This window comes from Stegostoma tigrinum, chromosome 28 (assembly GCF_030684315.1).
Source record: "Stegostoma tigrinum isolate sSteTig4 chromosome 28, sSteTig4.hap1, whole genome shotgun sequence".
Taxonomy (NCBI): domain Eukaryota; kingdom Metazoa; phylum Chordata; class Chondrichthyes; order Orectolobiformes; family Stegostomatidae; genus Stegostoma; species Stegostoma tigrinum.
The window spans coordinates 32,939,639-32,956,266 of record NC_081381.1 but is presented as its reverse complement, the minus strand read 5'-3'; the positions used below and the strand labels follow the sequence as shown (position 1 = coordinate 32,956,266).

Genomic DNA, 16,628 nt, shown 5'->3' with positions numbered 1-16,628 from the left:
GCAGGTTGTATGTAGCAGCAGTTTATTTATGTTACGTTTACCAGATCTTATAATATGTGAACGTGAGACCGAAATGATAGTATGTACTCAGGTTCTATCAGTGCTGAACTTCCCTGCAAACAACTACTCAAGAATAAAGAACTAAAACTAGAATAATCATTAGCAATCTAACAGAGAAAAGATTAAGGATATCTTTTATCAGAGCTCACAACTGTTAAGAATCACGCCAATGATATTAAGTAGTCTTCTCTTCCCAATGAGAGTGGAATTCTGTGCACTTTCAGCATTTTGAGGTCAGAATATCTAGCATACTCAGCTTTTCTTCTCATTTCATTATGGCTGTGTGTCATACATGTTAAATAACTCTGGATTTTCTGTTTTTCATTATTTGAGCTTATATAAAAAATGATGTAGCTCTGTTTAAGTTAAAACTACACTTCATGGCTCAGCTCATTACACAATTTCTAAAATTACTAGTCCCTACAGCACAGGAAACAGGCATGTGACTCAAGAACATCCCAGATCTTAAATTCCATTTGAACTTCTCAACATACTTCACTCCATGTGCTACATGCTTCTAATCCCTTCCCCATCGTGCTTTTTCTTCTTTAAATGCATCTATCCTATTCTGTCTCAACCATATCATACCGTAGCAAGTTTCACATTGGCATTGATAATTTAGTTCTCAGAACACATGGCTAACTTTAAAACTGGGTAAAACATAAATTTAGTTATTCCAAATTATTTGTGGTTTAATCCTAAAAGCATGAAACGCGATTGTTGGATTCAACAGGTTACTTAAGGTTCAGTACTATAACCACATGGAACTAGTGGCTGTGCAAAGTAAATGCACATAACTACAAAAAAGATACTCAAGTTCACCAATTTACCTGTGCGTAGTTGTGGACAGAACCAACGTTATTCAGGTTGACAGAGGCTAGACTTGTATCAGACAGGCTGTTGTTAAGGCTGCTGCGAGGGCTATCACTTCCATCCTGATCCGCATTATACAGTGTTACCTACACAAGCAACAGTCCATAATTTTTGAGACTTCAAAACAGCATGGCGATGTTTCTTTCAACAGATAGCAAATGCACTGCGGGGTGGCTCTCAAGGTGTTGTTAGATTTGACAACTACAAGTCTGACCACTTCCTGAAACAAAATTGTTCTAACTAGAAATACAAAAGGGGGGTGACACTAGGAGGCAACTACAGCATTATTCTCCTTAAATCAGCACTGCAGCATAAAAGCTTCCCATCTGTATTCAAGGAGGTTTCTGTACAGCTCAAAGAATAGTTACGAGGATGTGCTTTTACACAGACATTGCGTATAACTTACATAAATGCAGAAGAACAGATGAGAAAGCTGCTCGTAGTAAACTGAGACCATCAACTTGGTCAAAGCCATATCCTCTGAAGAAAAGCTTTCCATTACTTCAAATATATTAATTATACATCAACCAATCATTCTGTTTTATGTAACAGTGCGGATTCAAACATGATACTTAAACTTTGGTGGGCTCTAAAATCCCAATGTGGAGTGTGATACCCACATTAGACCATGGAAAATAAAGTGATCGTTAGATGTGACCTGGAACAGAAACTGATTTTCATCTAGGTCAGTCGGTGCCTGGTTATAGCACAGTGACAAAGTATTTGTGCTTCTGAATGTACTGTCAGAAGCAAAAGAACAACCCAGTACAGAATGCAGTGGCCTCATAATACATTTAATGTATCAAACTTGATTCTAAAAACTGTACAAACCATCCTGCTTCATAGCAATAGAATCCATACATTATAACATCAGCTTAGTGCCTCTGCTACGCCAACTGGTAAGACTAACCACCAGTAAATAATTTCAGCTTTGGAAAGCTCAAGATGCTTCCTCCAGACATGATTTATTCTGGAAGAAGAAAACTTTCCACTGTAATGTTTAGTTGTCTTCACAGCTCAAGCAAATTTGGAACAAAAAACTATTTATCTACCACTTATGGAAATTTAGGAATAATAAGGATCACTATTGTCTTGGTTTAGTCACACAAGCCAACTAGGACGTGACAAATCCTGACCGAGAGTTCACATATAAACAAATCTGAATAAGGTTCTAAATAATGTTAAGGCCATGATGTAATTGCTACGGTAATGCGACGATAGTTCTCAATTAATACATTTGGAGACTCGTCATCCTCGATTAGCATCTACATTCTCATACAATTGCTACTGTGGAAACAGGCCATTCAGCCCATCAAGCCCACTTTGACCGTCCAAAGAGCTTCCCATCACACCTAGTCCTTTGCCCTATCCCTGTAACCCTGCATTTCCCTTGGCTAATCCATCTAGCCTGCAAATCCCTGGACTCGATGGGGAATTTAGCATGGCCAATCCACCAAACTTGCACATCTTGGAAGTGTGCGAGGAAACTGGGGCACCGGGAGGAAACCGACACAAACACACCAAGAACATGCAAACTTCACAGTTGACTGAGCATTATTCAAATCCGGGTCAATGGTGCAGTGGGGCAGCAGTACTAACAATTGTGCTGTGCTGCCCTACACATGTACACTGAAAAATCACTCTGATCTTATGATTTTGGGGGGGGGGGGGTGGTGGTGGTGGTGTCAAGAGAACACTGAAGCAGCAACTGATGACTGGGCCTGGAATATTACTCTATGGAATGCAAAGGTGTCCTGGAGCTGGATGATTGACTGATCTTTAACAGCCACAACTGTCTTCCTATGTGCCAGGTATAACTCCAACCAGCAATTTTCCCACATTCCCATTCATGCCAGTTTTGCCAGAGATCCTCGATGCCACACTCGATCAAAAGTGGCCTTGACGTCAAGAGCTCTCTCTCTCTCATCTAACTTGTGGAATTCCTCCAACTGTTTCTTGATATCACGTTGAGTGAAGCAAAATGGCTGAAGACTGGCTTCTGAGATGCTGGGAACCCATCAATGAGGAAGAAATGAATTATCCAGTCCACTCTCCTCCCTGAAGATTGTTGCAAATGATTCGATTCAACCTCATCTTTTGTACTGACATGCAGGACTCTTCCAGCATTTGAGCACAGGGATATTTTTTGAGCTGCCTCCTCCAGCAAGCTGTTTGACTCTCCACTGCCATTCATGAATGAATGTTGCAGACTTGGATCTGACCGTTTGTTGTGGGATCGCATAACTCTGTCTTATCACTTGCTGCTTGTGCTGTTTGGCACGCAAGTAATCCTGTGCTGCAGTTTCATCATGTTTTTAAGTATGCTTAGTGTTACTTCTGGCATTCCCTCTTGCACACAATTGAATCAGGGTTGATCCCTTGGCTTGACTGTAATAGTACAATGGCTGATATGCCAGGGGATGAGGTTGCAGGTTATATTTGAGTACCATTACTTTGTCGCTAATGGCCCACAGTGCCTCATGTTTGCCCAGTCTTCAGTTGCTAGATCTGTTTAAAGTCTGTCCCATTTAGCGTGGCGATAGTGCCGTACAACAACCTAAGTATTATCAACATGAAGGCAGGGCTTCACCTCCTCAACAACTATCTGCAGCAGGCATGTTGGTGAGGATAAGGTCTCTCTCGTTGGTTCCCTCACCACCTGCTACAGACCCAGTCTAGCAGCAATGTCTTTTAAGACCCAAATGGTTCAATCCATGATATTGCTGCTGAGCCTTCTCTTGGCAGTGGAGACTGAAATCTCCCACTGGGAGTGCATTCCTTGTCTTTACCCTCAGTGTAGCTCAACATGGAGGAGCATAACGTCATCAGCCAAGGGCTAATGGTACGTAGTAATCAGGAGGGTTCTAGCCTACCTGATGACTTGAGACTTCATGGTGTCCGGAATCAATGTTGAGGACTCCAAAGGTAATTCCCTGCTGACTGCGTACACGTGCTGCCACCTCTCCTGGACCTGCCATGCCCGTGGGACAGGGCACACCCCAAGGTGGTAGTGCCTAAGTCATTTTCTATAAGGTAGAGTTCTGAGAGTATGACTGTGTCAGGCTGTCATGTGACTTGTCTGTCAGACAACTCTCCCAATTTAGGAGCTATGATCCCGACATTAGTAGGACTTTGCAGGCTCATCAGAGCTGGTTTTGCCATTATCATTTCTACTGCCCTTGTCAAAACCAGGGGGTCTGTCCATTTCATTTTTTTTTGAGACTTCATAGCAATTGTTATGACTTTGTGGCTTGCCAGGTCATTTATTTGACAGGGCAGTTGAGAGTCAACCACATTGCTGTGGATTCAAAGTTACAAGTAGCCGGACCACAAACTTCCTTCCCTGAAGGACATTATTAAGCTAAGTACAGGAGGTGAGTGGGTTAACATAAATTGGGGAACTAATTTAAAATATATGGTGATAAATAAGTTATGTCAAACATTTAAAGCAATACTTCTGAACAGAGAATATATATTCCCTTAAATAAAAATCTTGTGGTAAAAACAATCCAATCATGGCTAATGAGACACCAAAAAAGAATTAGATTCAAGGAAGGGGTGGACGGTGTTGCCAAAAATACATGAGGCTGAGGAATGGGAGCATTCTAAAATTCAGTGAAGGGTGACCAAAAATTGAAGAGGTAGAAACAGAATGAATATAAAGTCACAAGTCATAAAAACAGATTGCAAGTAATTCTATATGTATGCAGCAAGGAAGGAATAACAAAAGTAAATATGTGGCTTTTGGAGGCAAAACCAAGAGAATTTGACATTATGTAACTTGGAGAAAAAGTGTGGGAAGTTTAGTTTAGTGGGGGAGGGGACTTCTTTCCGTGGCGCCGCCCCCACCCCCCCAAGCCGCCAGCTGCCTTGTTTTCCTAACTACTTCCACAGACTAGTAAAGGCAGGAAGAGACCAACGCCCAAGAGTTTGGCACTATTAGAGAATTAATTGACAATCATCAAGGATAAGAAACTCAGAATAAGAGGAAACTAAAGTTAAAAGGAGTATCTTTCACATTAAGTAATTAGAAAAGGTGGCAACTAAGACAAAGACTAACTGAGTTCAAGTTTAGGGCATGGACCCCCTGTGCCCTGGATGCCCACACATCCAGGAAGTGTTCCCAAATGCAGAAACTCAAGATCTAAGTTTTGGAGCCAGAGCAGCAGCTGGAGATACTTTGGCACAACCGTGAGGCTAAGAATTACATGGGTAGCATGTTTAGAGAGGTGCTCACATTGCAGCTCAAGGGGCTGGAGGAAAGAAAGAAATAGATGATCACCAGGTTGTCAAAAATAATCAGGCAGGAGACCCCTGGAGTGCTACTCGCTAATCAGTTTGCCATTTTGGAATGTGATGAGGATCCTCAAGGGAGTGCAGGCAGAGCCAAGCATCTGGTACTTCAAGTCGCTTGATTGTATAGGTGGACAGAAAGTAAAAGGCAGAAGCAATAGTGATCAGGGATTCATCAGCTAGGGAAACAGACAAGTGCTTTTGCAGCTACAGACATGACATCAAAATATTGCCGCCCTGGTGCCAGGATGAGTTGTCACAAGTTCCAACATGGGATGGTGCAGTGCTGGACTTAATTCTCCGGAACAAAGCTGGGCCAATGTTCAAATTGGCAGTGGAGCGACATTTTAGCGATAGCAGCCACAACATCATATATTTTCCTATTGGTTATAGACAAAGAAAATGACAGCTTGCAAAAAAGGGGTAAAGCAGATTTTATTAAAATAAACCAGGATCTGGCCAAAGTTAACTGGGATTGGTGGATTAGTGGCAGATGGAATTTAACTCTGATAAATGTGAGGTGATGCACTCTGGAAGCAGTATCTAGACAAGTGGGTCCTCATGAATGGCAGGACCCTCAGAAGCTCAAACGAACAGAAGGGTGTTGGGATGCTTGTCTACAGGTACCTTAAAGTGGCAGGCCAGATTATTAGGGTAATTAAGTTGGCATTTGGGGTACTTGCTTTCAGCAATTCAGAGACAGATTATAAGAGCAGAGAAATTATATCGGAGCTGTAAATAAAACTTTGGTTAGGCCACAGCTGGGAGTGCTGTGCGCAGATCTGGTCACTTCACTATTGGAAAAACATGACTGTATTGGAGGGGGTGCAGAGGAGATTAACCAGGATGTTGTCTGGAACAGAGCTGCGTAACTATGAAGAGCAGTTAGATAAGTTCACAATGTTTTCTGTACAACAAGGAAGACTGAGGGGGGAACCTGATAAATGTGTATAATCTTTAAACCTTTCTCAACCTTTAAAATACTTGGATGAGCAACTAAATTGTCATAACATTTAAGGCTATGGGCCATGACTGGAAATTAGGGAGTTTGGTCCACAATTTTTTTTCTCCTCTTCCAAAGGTCCGAATACTTACTGGCACACAGTGGTACTGGTGCAATCAGCCTTCCTCATGTGAGATTAGACAGCAAGGAAATAGAGGTAACATGGCAGCAATTTGAGAGACGCAAGCTCCTACAAACAGTAACACTTAATTTGTTTGTGTCAGTGACTGAAGATGATAGTGGCCAAGACACTGGGACAACTCCATGTTCTTTGTTGTAAATGGTGCTATAGGATCTTTCACAATGAGTGGGCAGATGGGTACTCGGGTACTCAGTTTACCATCTTATCCAAAAGGTTATGCAGTCCTTCTCTCAGTACTGCGTGGGTGCTAGCCAAGATTTCTGTGCACTAGCCTCTAAAATAGGACTTGAGCATGCAAATATTTAACTTACACTTAACTGAAAAAATACAACCCACTAAGCATCCAATGAAATGTGTCATCATTAGGAATTATACATAATGGAAAAGAACAAAGAAAAGCAAATACAGACAGAACAGATAAGGATCAGCTATACAGAGAAAAGACAGACACCAACACCAGGCTTTATCTCCTCTGGAACGTTCAACTGTGTAATGAGATTACCCAACATGAACTCATTAAATTGTCCCCGAATACATACAATTCTATAAACAATCCCTAATTTATCTTCGATCCTACGTCACAAATTGAGCAGCTTGTTTATTAGATCACTGATCTACCTGAATAATAACCCATGCTCAGCACACTACAATTTCGAGAATTATCAGACATTGTCATACTAATTTAATCAAGGTAAAGTCGCTATAGTGTTACCCTCTAATGATAGACAGACACACACACAGTTGGTGGTAGTTAATCCTGCAAGTCATCAGGCCTCAGGTGAGGGGAGATGTTGAGAAGGAGAATGCTTCGTGGTAACCTCAATCAAAAAGTGGAATTGAACCCATGCTGTTGACATCGCTTTACATCACAAACTGAGCTAACTGTTCCCGTACTGAGGTTAACCATGAAAGACTCGTGCTTCTTGAACTCTGCTGGAACTGTGTGTGGGGATGTCAGGCAGTGGGTTTAGATTTACTCTGTCACCCTCTATATTTAATTAGCCTGTAGTCACTCTCTAATAGAGGCCAAACGCAATTTGTGGAACAAGATGCAAGCAAGAAGTTAACCCAATGGAGGAGAGAAAAAACTGGAAGCCAATGGGGAGTAAAGAACTGAGGTCAATTTCTAGCCTTTTCCATTTTCTTACCTACAACAGATGCTTATCCAATCAGCGATTATTTGTGTGCGATTTTCAAAAGCACTGGCAAAATATTCAATCGGGGAAGCAGAGAACAGCCAGGTCCTGTCCTCATTTAATTTCTCCATAACCAGTACACAGGCTCACAACCCTCACTGGTAATTGTGCTTAAAAACTCAAAAAATCCAAATAGATAACTATCATTTAAACTAAGGCCAATTATTCAAACATTACTTGGGTTATTTTGTTTACTGTTTGGTAGTATGCTAAGGGGCATAAAATATTACAAAATTCTTGGTGAGAGAACTTGGTCGGGGCGGGGCGGGGGGTGGAGGTGGAGTATCTGTGCAGAAGGTGCATTCAAGTTTAGAGCTATAGAGCTAAAATATATTGTTGGGGGGATAAAAATAGCGATTTTATTCCAGATCAGTGTTGCACCTGATCCTAGGCTAGGGGTGTCAAAGCTTGCCATTCTGCAACACGGGCATTCCTCATTTTAACAAAAAACGAAACTCTCCTAACTGGTATTTATAAAGTAGAACAGAATTTCAGAGAGGCGCGCACACAAGTGGAATTCTTCCAGTTCCAGCATTTGTAGTCCATCAACTAGGTTTTGGCAAGATACAAACTGGATTTAAAGGCTTAGATTTGGAATGGTGTACTGTGCATGCCAGGGGCTGGCAGGAAAAACTGGCACCCTATAGGGATTCTCGATTGATGCTGTGACATCTGAGGAAATTCTAATTGAAAGTTTGGATCCTAACGGAAGCAAACAACTGAACTGAGTCATTCTGGACAAATCCTACTTTTGGAGGAGGATGAAAAATCCAAATAATTTAAACAAATAAAAAATTCAGAAGCATCCATTATTTACAACTTGCAAATTAATTTCAGTTTAGGCCTGCCCAAATCGTTTCAGAGGTTACCTACAACAAAAAGCTTTTCTTTTGTCATGTAATTTCCCTTGCTCCCTTCGTGAACTGTTTTAAAGCAAGTTTGTTCTAATTTAGCAGTGCTCTCACAACTCAGGGGAGAAAAGTGGTATATTAGAGATGACTAATCCTACCCAACTGTGATTCAGAAAAGGATAAAGCAATTAGACCTAACAAGTCTTCCTAAATAGATATCAGTAATTGTTTTCTCTATTGTATAGCCCACAGGAAATTTGCTTCCTCGCTGTTTGCGATATTTAACCAAAACTACAATGTCAAGGAGAAAGAAGTGAAGGAACAGTACTTTGTTAGTCACAGTGTTAATTGCCAAGGTTGGAGAGGCACTTCCAGAGATGATGCAGTCCATTCCTAAAGGCTCGGAATCCAGGCTGTAAGGTGTTGAAGCCTGGAACAAAGCAGCAAAGCACAAGGACAAAGGAATTAGTCACAACATGGACAGTACAGAAACTCCCATTCACAGGTTAAATTACATGATAGGCAAATGAGAGTAAAAGTAGATATTTGAGGGAAATACATCTTTTTTAAAAGATTGAACTGTTTTACTATCATAAAACAAGACCAAATGCAACAAATTCAAATTCAATACTTGATTTCTCTAAAAACAAACTTTCCTTTCTCCTCAGACACTGACTTTTGCTGAGATTCGGCTTCATTGAAAGTATCTGTCTTCTCATATCGCATCCAAATATCCATTCTTGCACTGCAAGATTAACCAATATACTTCAACTGTCCAACCAACATGGCTTTATAAAAGCCGGGTGGCTGCCTGCTCATCATAAATATCTATACACGTGATCTCCTTCCTGAAGGACTTACTCAACAGCTATAACAGTGAAACACGCCAAATTTCAAGTTATAATTGGATACGTAAAATAGTTATCATTTAAAACCTATTTGTCAAATTCTCAGTTCTCCTCCTCTTCCACAATCAGAATAAAGTTGAATCCTAATTATGCCTACTAGAAAGCCCAAACAGAATTATAACCCAGAATAGACATGCAATTTCTTCAAAGTCCCTCCTGGCTCCACATTTCAACACAGATGTCCATGGCTTTTGTACCCTTTGATCACTAAATATGGCCATATAGGCACACATTATTGTTATGAATCTTAGCTGTGTAAAAAAAAATTAGAAAATAGAGAATTCTTGAAAATCATCTGCTCAACGTCATGCACTTTGAAATGAATATAGGTAAATCACAATTTAACAGCGATGGTTGCAAATTTGTTTTGGTTTTGGTTGAAATATTGTAGCACTGTCAACAAGTTGGTAAATTAACAAGCTCGATTTTCTTTGCAGGACAGTTGATACGCTTATAAGGGTGTGCAAAAGCGAGTTAGCCTGGTCTGTGAAGTTAGGGTATGGTTGGGCACATGGGACTGAGATATCATAGCTATTACAGAAATGTGGCTCAGGGAGGGGCAGGACCAATAATGTAATGGTTTAGGCTATAGCTGCTAATTTAAAGAATAGAAATGGGAGCGAGGTGGGGGGGTGGTTGGGAATAGTGTTTTTGGTTAAGGGTAACATTACAGTTGTACTTAGGGAGGATATCCATAGTGGAAACAACCAGTGAAGTTATATAGGTGGCACTAAGAAACAAGAAAGGGATAATCACCTTATTGGGATTGTACTATAGGCTCCCCAACTGCCAGCAGGCAATTAAGGAGGAAGTATATAAAGGAGATCTCAGATACCTGTAAGAATAATAGGTTTGCAATTGCAGGAATTTTAAATTTCCAACACAGACTCAGACTGTCACGATGAGGAATTTGTTAAGTGTAAACAGGAAATTATCCTTATCTAAAATGTAGGTATAACCAGAGAAGGAGCAAACCTTGACCTACTCTTGGGAACTAAGGCAGGGCAAGTGATTGAGGTTTCAGTGGGGGAGCACTTTGGGCTAAGTGATCACACTTCAACTAGTTTGAAAATAGTTCTGAAAAAGGATAGGTCTTACATAAAAATTAAAGAGTTCTAAATTGGACTAAGGCCAATTTTGACAGTGTTAGACAGAAGTTGATGGAGGCGGCTGTTGACAGGTAAAAGGAACAGTTGGAAAGTGGGAGATCTTCAAAAATCAGACGAGAGTTTAGAGACGGAATGTTTCTGTTAGTGTGAAGAGCAAGACTGGCAGGTGTAGGGACTGCTGGATGACTAGAAAAATTAAGACTCTGGTCTAGAAAAAGGAGGAGACATATGTCAAATATGGACAGCTGGGACGGAGTGAATCCCTGCAGCGTAAAGGCAATAGGAATATACTTAAGAGGGAAATCAGGAGGGCACGAAGGGGACATGAAAAAGCTTTGGCAAAGAGAATTAAGGAGAATCCAAAGAGACTCCAAATACTTTAAAGGGCAAAAAAGTAACTTAAAAATCAATGGAAGGTAGATGGGTGAGACAGTAAGTGGATATTTTGCACCTGTATTTACTGTGGGGAAGGGCATGGAAGCTAGGGAACTTGGGGAAATATACAGTGATGTCTTGAAAAGAGTCCATTCTTGAGAGAAGTGATGCTGGTACTCTACACAGAAGGTAAATAAACCTCTGACACCTGATTAGGTATTTCCCAGGACTTTGTAGGAAGCAAGGAAAGAGATTGTTGGGCTCCTTGCTGAGATATCGGTTTCATTGATGGCTACAGATGAGATGCCAGAAGACTGGCAGGTGGCTAATAGGGGGCCATTATTAAATAAAGGTGTTCAGGAAAAGCCAGGGAATTGCAGAGTGATGATCCTGATGTCTTTTACCCACCACTGAGGAGGATTCTGAGTAACAGGACTGACGTACATTTGGAAAGGAAAGGACTGATTAGGAATAGTCAACTTGGTTTTGTGCATCGGAAATCACATCTCACTAATTTAATTTGAGCTTTTTTGTTGAGGTGCCAAAGAAGACTGACGAAAGCAAAGTGGCAGGCGTTGTCTAAATGGGCTTCACCAAAGTGTACGACGAGGTTCCACATGGTTGACTGTTTAGCAAGGTTAGAACACATAGAACCCGGGAGTGCTAGACAATTGGATACAAAATTAGCTTGAAGGTAGGAAACAGAGAATGTTGGTACAGGATCGTTTTTCGGAAGGAAGGCCTCTGACCAGCCATGTGCTGCAAGAATTGGTGCTGGGTTCACTGCTTGTTATTTTTATAAATATTTGAACGTGAATACAAGCGGTATGGTTAATAAGTTTGCAGATAACACCTAAATTTGTGGTGCAGTGGGCACTGAAGAAGCTTATCGCAAGTACAACAGGACCTTAATCAGTCCATTGGCCCATCTGATGAGTGGCAGATGGAGTTTATTTTTGATGAACGTGAGGGGTTGCATTTTACAAAGGCAAACCAGGACAGGACTTGGTAAGGCCCTGAGGAAAGTTACCAAACAGGGAGACCAAAGGGGTGCAGATGCATAGTTCCTTCAAAGTGGAGTCGCAGGTAATCAGGGTGGTGAAGATGACGTTTGGCATGCTTGCTTTCATTAGTCAGTGCATTGAGTATACAAGTTGGGAGGTCATGCTGGGGCTATAGAGGACATTAGCAAGGCTATTATTAGGATACTGTGCAATGCAGGTCTCCCTGCTATAGAAAAGAATTTGTTAGACTTAAAAGGGTTCAGAAAAGATTTACAAGGATGTTGCTGGAATTGGAGGGTTTGAGCTACAAAGTGGGGCTGAATAGACTGTGGTGTTTTTCCCTGGAGAGTCAGAGGCTGAGCAGTGATGTTCTAGAGGTTTATAAAATTATTAAGGCCAGTAGGAATCAAAAGCTACAGGGCATAGATTTAAGGGAAAATTTACAAGGGACCCAAAGACCAACTATTTTACTTAGAGAGTGATGTGTGTATGGAACGAGTTGCCACAGTACGTAGTGGTGGGGGGTACAATTACAACATTTAAAAAGACATCTGGGTGTATACACGAATAGGAAGAATTTGGAGTGATATGGGCCAAATACGGGCAAATGGGACTAAATCAGTTTTAAGATAGCTGGTGGCATGGACGATTCAGACCAAAGGGTTTGCTTCTGTGCTGTCTAACTAGGACTCTGTAAAAGGCAGAAATTAAATTCATGAAACAAGAAAACCTCATTCTATGTATTAAACTAATGCAATGGTCTCTACTGACTTTTGTTTTCCAAGTAGAGCAAAAGGCATGCATCTCTTTCTGATTAATTGTAGAAATAATGCAATGTGGCAATATTTCATGACATGCCACATTACAACTCCCAAGGCACTCCTTTGCTGCCAAACAAAATCATCTTTAACCATCATCTCTTGCACATGGATTTTTATTTCCTAACCACTTAAACCAACACTTAGACTTACCCTTTCTCCTGATCGCGGCCTCTTCTTTGGCCGTGTGGGCAGTGTATCCTCCTTTGGATTAGTGTCAATGGCCCAGTAGGAACCCTAAAACAAAAAGCACAAAAGTTTGATACATTTGCAACGCTCATGACATTTCCCTCTATTTCAGCACAGTGCATCTATTTACAACTACTAGAGAAATCAAGAAGAATGATAAGGTAATTCTCTGAACGTGATGCCATGTATTGTTTTCAAATGTAATATACTAAATTCTTGTTTACATTTGTTACAAATCTAATTTGCTGCAGATACCTTGATATTTGGTGATATCAATCCTTCCCATAAGTGAATCTCTGTGGTTTCTTAGATTTCAGACTCACACTGCCCAATATCTACTTATTGATTAAGTCATTTATGGATGTAATTACATGCATCTCTTGACATAAACTGGGTACGTACTTATTAGGGTTTCATCAGCCTTAGCTGATGGAATGAATACACTTTAGTGAGAAATGGTCATAACTAAATTGTTTGGTTCTCTGCCATCTAAAAACACTGACAATCAAACAGCAAGTTATGAACTGCTTTGCCTATGAATTCAGTATAACATCTTTGCATAACAAAGAAATAATAAACACAGTAAGCTTTCACCCTTCAGTTGCACATTTTGCTTGACAAATAAAGTAACTTTCAACTCTTACATCCTAACAATTTTGTGCAGCTGTTTAGAAGCTTGGCTATAAAATTTTTTAAAGTATGTTATCTGGTTTCACCAAAGGTTGCTACACAACAGCTGAAAATCATGCGTACAAGGAATTACCCAAGGGTGCAGGGCATTTTTACTAATGACCAAACAAAATAAATTAATTGGTTATACAAATTGAACCTCTCTAAATGCATCCCATATAGAAATGGTCAATACCAAAATATGACAATTTTCCTGAGCAGTCACCTCCTTAGGACTGCTTTCAACAACATTACCTCATGATGTGAACAGGCAGATCTCACTACAGACTGCACTATTCTGAAAGTGACTTTTTGAGGTAATTGACAGCTCTTACAAGAAAAGTAGCTCCAACAATTTACTATTCTTTAAAAGCTGCCTATTTCTGTAACAATAATAACCTTATCACTACATATGTATTCAATAGCAATCATACGATTTTGTATCTGAACAAACATTCATACAACAAACTGAAGACAGACATATAAGACTTCACTCCTTAGACAGGAACAATTTTAAAGGTAAACCATTATAGGAACACAATTAATATTACACTTCTTTTAAGTGTTTGATAATTTGAGGGATACATCACTGCACCAAATTTGCACATTTTGCTTGACAAAGTAACTTTAGTCTCTTATATCCTAAGAACGTTTTTGTGCAGGAGTTTAGAAACTTGACTATGAATGTGTTGTCTCAGTATAGTGGTGAAATTAGACTATTCTCAAGCAAAGTGTTCCATCCTTCTCCCTGGCAATCAATGGATACCTAATTAAGTAGTTTATGTTGCTGTATGTTTCACAATATTTTCAGTTTAATTTATAAAGAGTCAGAGACGTACAACACGAAAACAGACCCTTCAGTCCAATTTGTCCATGCTGACCAAACATTGTAAATTAATCTCGAGGGGATTTTGGTCACACTTGAGCTACTTTATATCATGAGTGAGAGTTCTGAAATATTAAATGGTGATAACACCACGGAACTGTTTAAACAGGCATTCTTTTTTCAGTACCATTGGCTGAGAAGTAATGCTGGCCAGGACACCAGACAAACTTGCCTTCGCTTCTTTAAATAGTGTCATGGGATCTTTTATGCCAGGTGAAGACACAGATGTGGCCTCAGCAGTTTAATTTCCTAACAGATGGCAGCTCTGATTGTGCCACATTCTTTTACCAATGTAGTGAGGTATGACTGGATTGTGCATTCAAGTCCAGGATTGAGACATGAAATTCTAGGTCAGAGGGATTTTATAAACATTATCAAGGGAACTGCTGGCTGCTTCGGTTTTGTGAAATTCAATGCAAAATGTAAAAGAAGCTGTTACAGTACTGGGAGTCTATATGATAATAAACTTTTTCTTTGCTTAGTTGCACAGTATATAGGAAGCATGAAACAATTATTAATTTCATGGTTTCAAAACTTTTCTAATGCTTGTGCCTACTGGGAGACTGGATAGTGCAAAGTGTTAAGGTGTTGGCCACTAAAAGGAGAGCAGGTTTAAATTCAATCCAGACAAATGGGATGAAAGGCTTCCCTCTCTGTTGATGGAAGTGTATGGCTGTCAAATAGCATTCTCAACCCAGTTCCTGGTGGGTTTGCACACAAACCAAACCTACCCTTAAATTCTGTATAAATTTCTATCAATATGCTTACCAAAGGCTAGAAATTGGACTGGAGCTGCCCAATATTTCCACTACAAGTCATCAGAAATTCTGCAGAAAGGAACCCATCTCCTGTCCACCAACTACAAAGCACAAGTCAGGAGTGTGGCTGAATGCGGTCCACTTGTCTGAACAGGTGCAGTTCCAAGACTCAAAATGCTCAGCATCCAAGGCAAAGAAACCAGCTAGATTGGCACCCCATCCACCACTTTCAACATTCATTGCCTCCACCACTGAAGCAAAGTGGCAGTAGTGACTACAATCCACAGGATGCACTGCAGCAACTCACCAAGGCTCCTTCAACAGCATCTTCCAAACTTGCAACCTGAAACACCTACGAAGACGAGGGCAAGAAACACATGGGAACACCATCACCTGCAATTTCCCATCTAAGCCATACACCATCCTAACCTGGGTTGCTGTTCTTCACTGTTTTAAATCCCTGGTATTTCCTACACCATTCCCAAGGACTGCCACATTTCAGGAAGGTGGTGAAAAACAGTCAGGTATGGACAATAAATGCAGACCTCGGCAGTGATGACTAAATCCCAAGCATAAAAAAAGGCAGGGATGAAATGGGCATTCTTAGGACAGATGTCAGAGGTAATTCTTTACTGAGATAATAGTAAGGGTGTGGAATGCCCTGCCTGCAACAGTAGTAGACTTGCAAAGTTTAAGGGCATTTAAATGGTCATTGGATAAACATATGGATGATAATGGAATAGTGTAGGTTAGATGGGCTTCAGATTGGTTTCACAGGTTGGTGCAACATCAAGGGCCGAACGGCCTGTACTGTGCTGTAATGTTCTGTGTTCTCTGAAGCTGAGGCAGAGCCATAGAAAAAGATTGAACTTGTTTCCAACTTAGTGTTGAATCTGTGTACTCAAATTGAGATGGAATTCTCTTTCTCAGAACTAATTCCCCTCTCACCTTGCTGAACACAATGTTCACGAAAAAAATGTATTCAAATAATTATGTTTAAATTGCATTTACTTCCAAACTGCAAATGTTTCATTGCAATGAATATTTCTACTGCATTTTGAACAAAAGACAGTAAACTCACACTCGTGATCACTAAACTGCAGTGGGTCCGCATCCAGTGATATCTGGGTTTTAAAAACTCTCATACTTCCACTACTGAGATTCCTCCATGAGATTGACTCACCAGGTCTCAGTAACTTTGAGAACTTTTGGCTTTGTACCGGTTCCCAATTTCTTCTGCTCCTTTAGTGAAGGTTGCATCTTCAGCTGCAATGGCCACACACTACCCAAACCTCTCCATCCTTAGAAATGGATTACGGTCAAAGGTGCTTTTCTTTGCACATTTCTCCAGGAGTTACAGGTGATATGGCATGGTCCAACTATTTAGAGCGTTCCACAGTAACAAGGCCAAACACATCCTCCGCTACACCAGCAGCAGGTAGAACTTCAGAACAAAGTGACACTTAGTGTTTGCATACTGAGGTTCTATGCACA

At 40.5% G+C, this 16,628-nt stretch overlaps 1 protein-coding gene across 10 annotated transcripts in view; it reads right to left on the bottom strand.

Annotated features, from left to right (window-relative positions):
• Positions 1–16,628, bottom strand: part of foxj3 (forkhead box J3) — a 124,643-nt gene that overhangs the window by 30,760 nt on the left and 77,255 nt on the right. For 8 of the 10 annotated variants that reach the window (XM_048561230.2, XM_048561229.2, XM_048561233.2 and 5 more), the window contains exons 4-6: positions 12,786–12,869; positions 8,747–8,848; positions 891–1,019 (exon numbers count right to left, since the gene is read on the bottom strand). In XM_048561230.2, the coding sequence (XP_048417187.1) occupies positions 891–1,019; positions 8,747–8,848; positions 12,786–12,869 (315 nt within the window). The remainder of the gene's footprint in view (positions 1–890; positions 1,020–8,746; positions 8,849–12,785; positions 12,870–16,628) is intronic. The other 2 variants (XM_048561234.2, XM_048561235.2) reach the window with 1 other exon arrangement.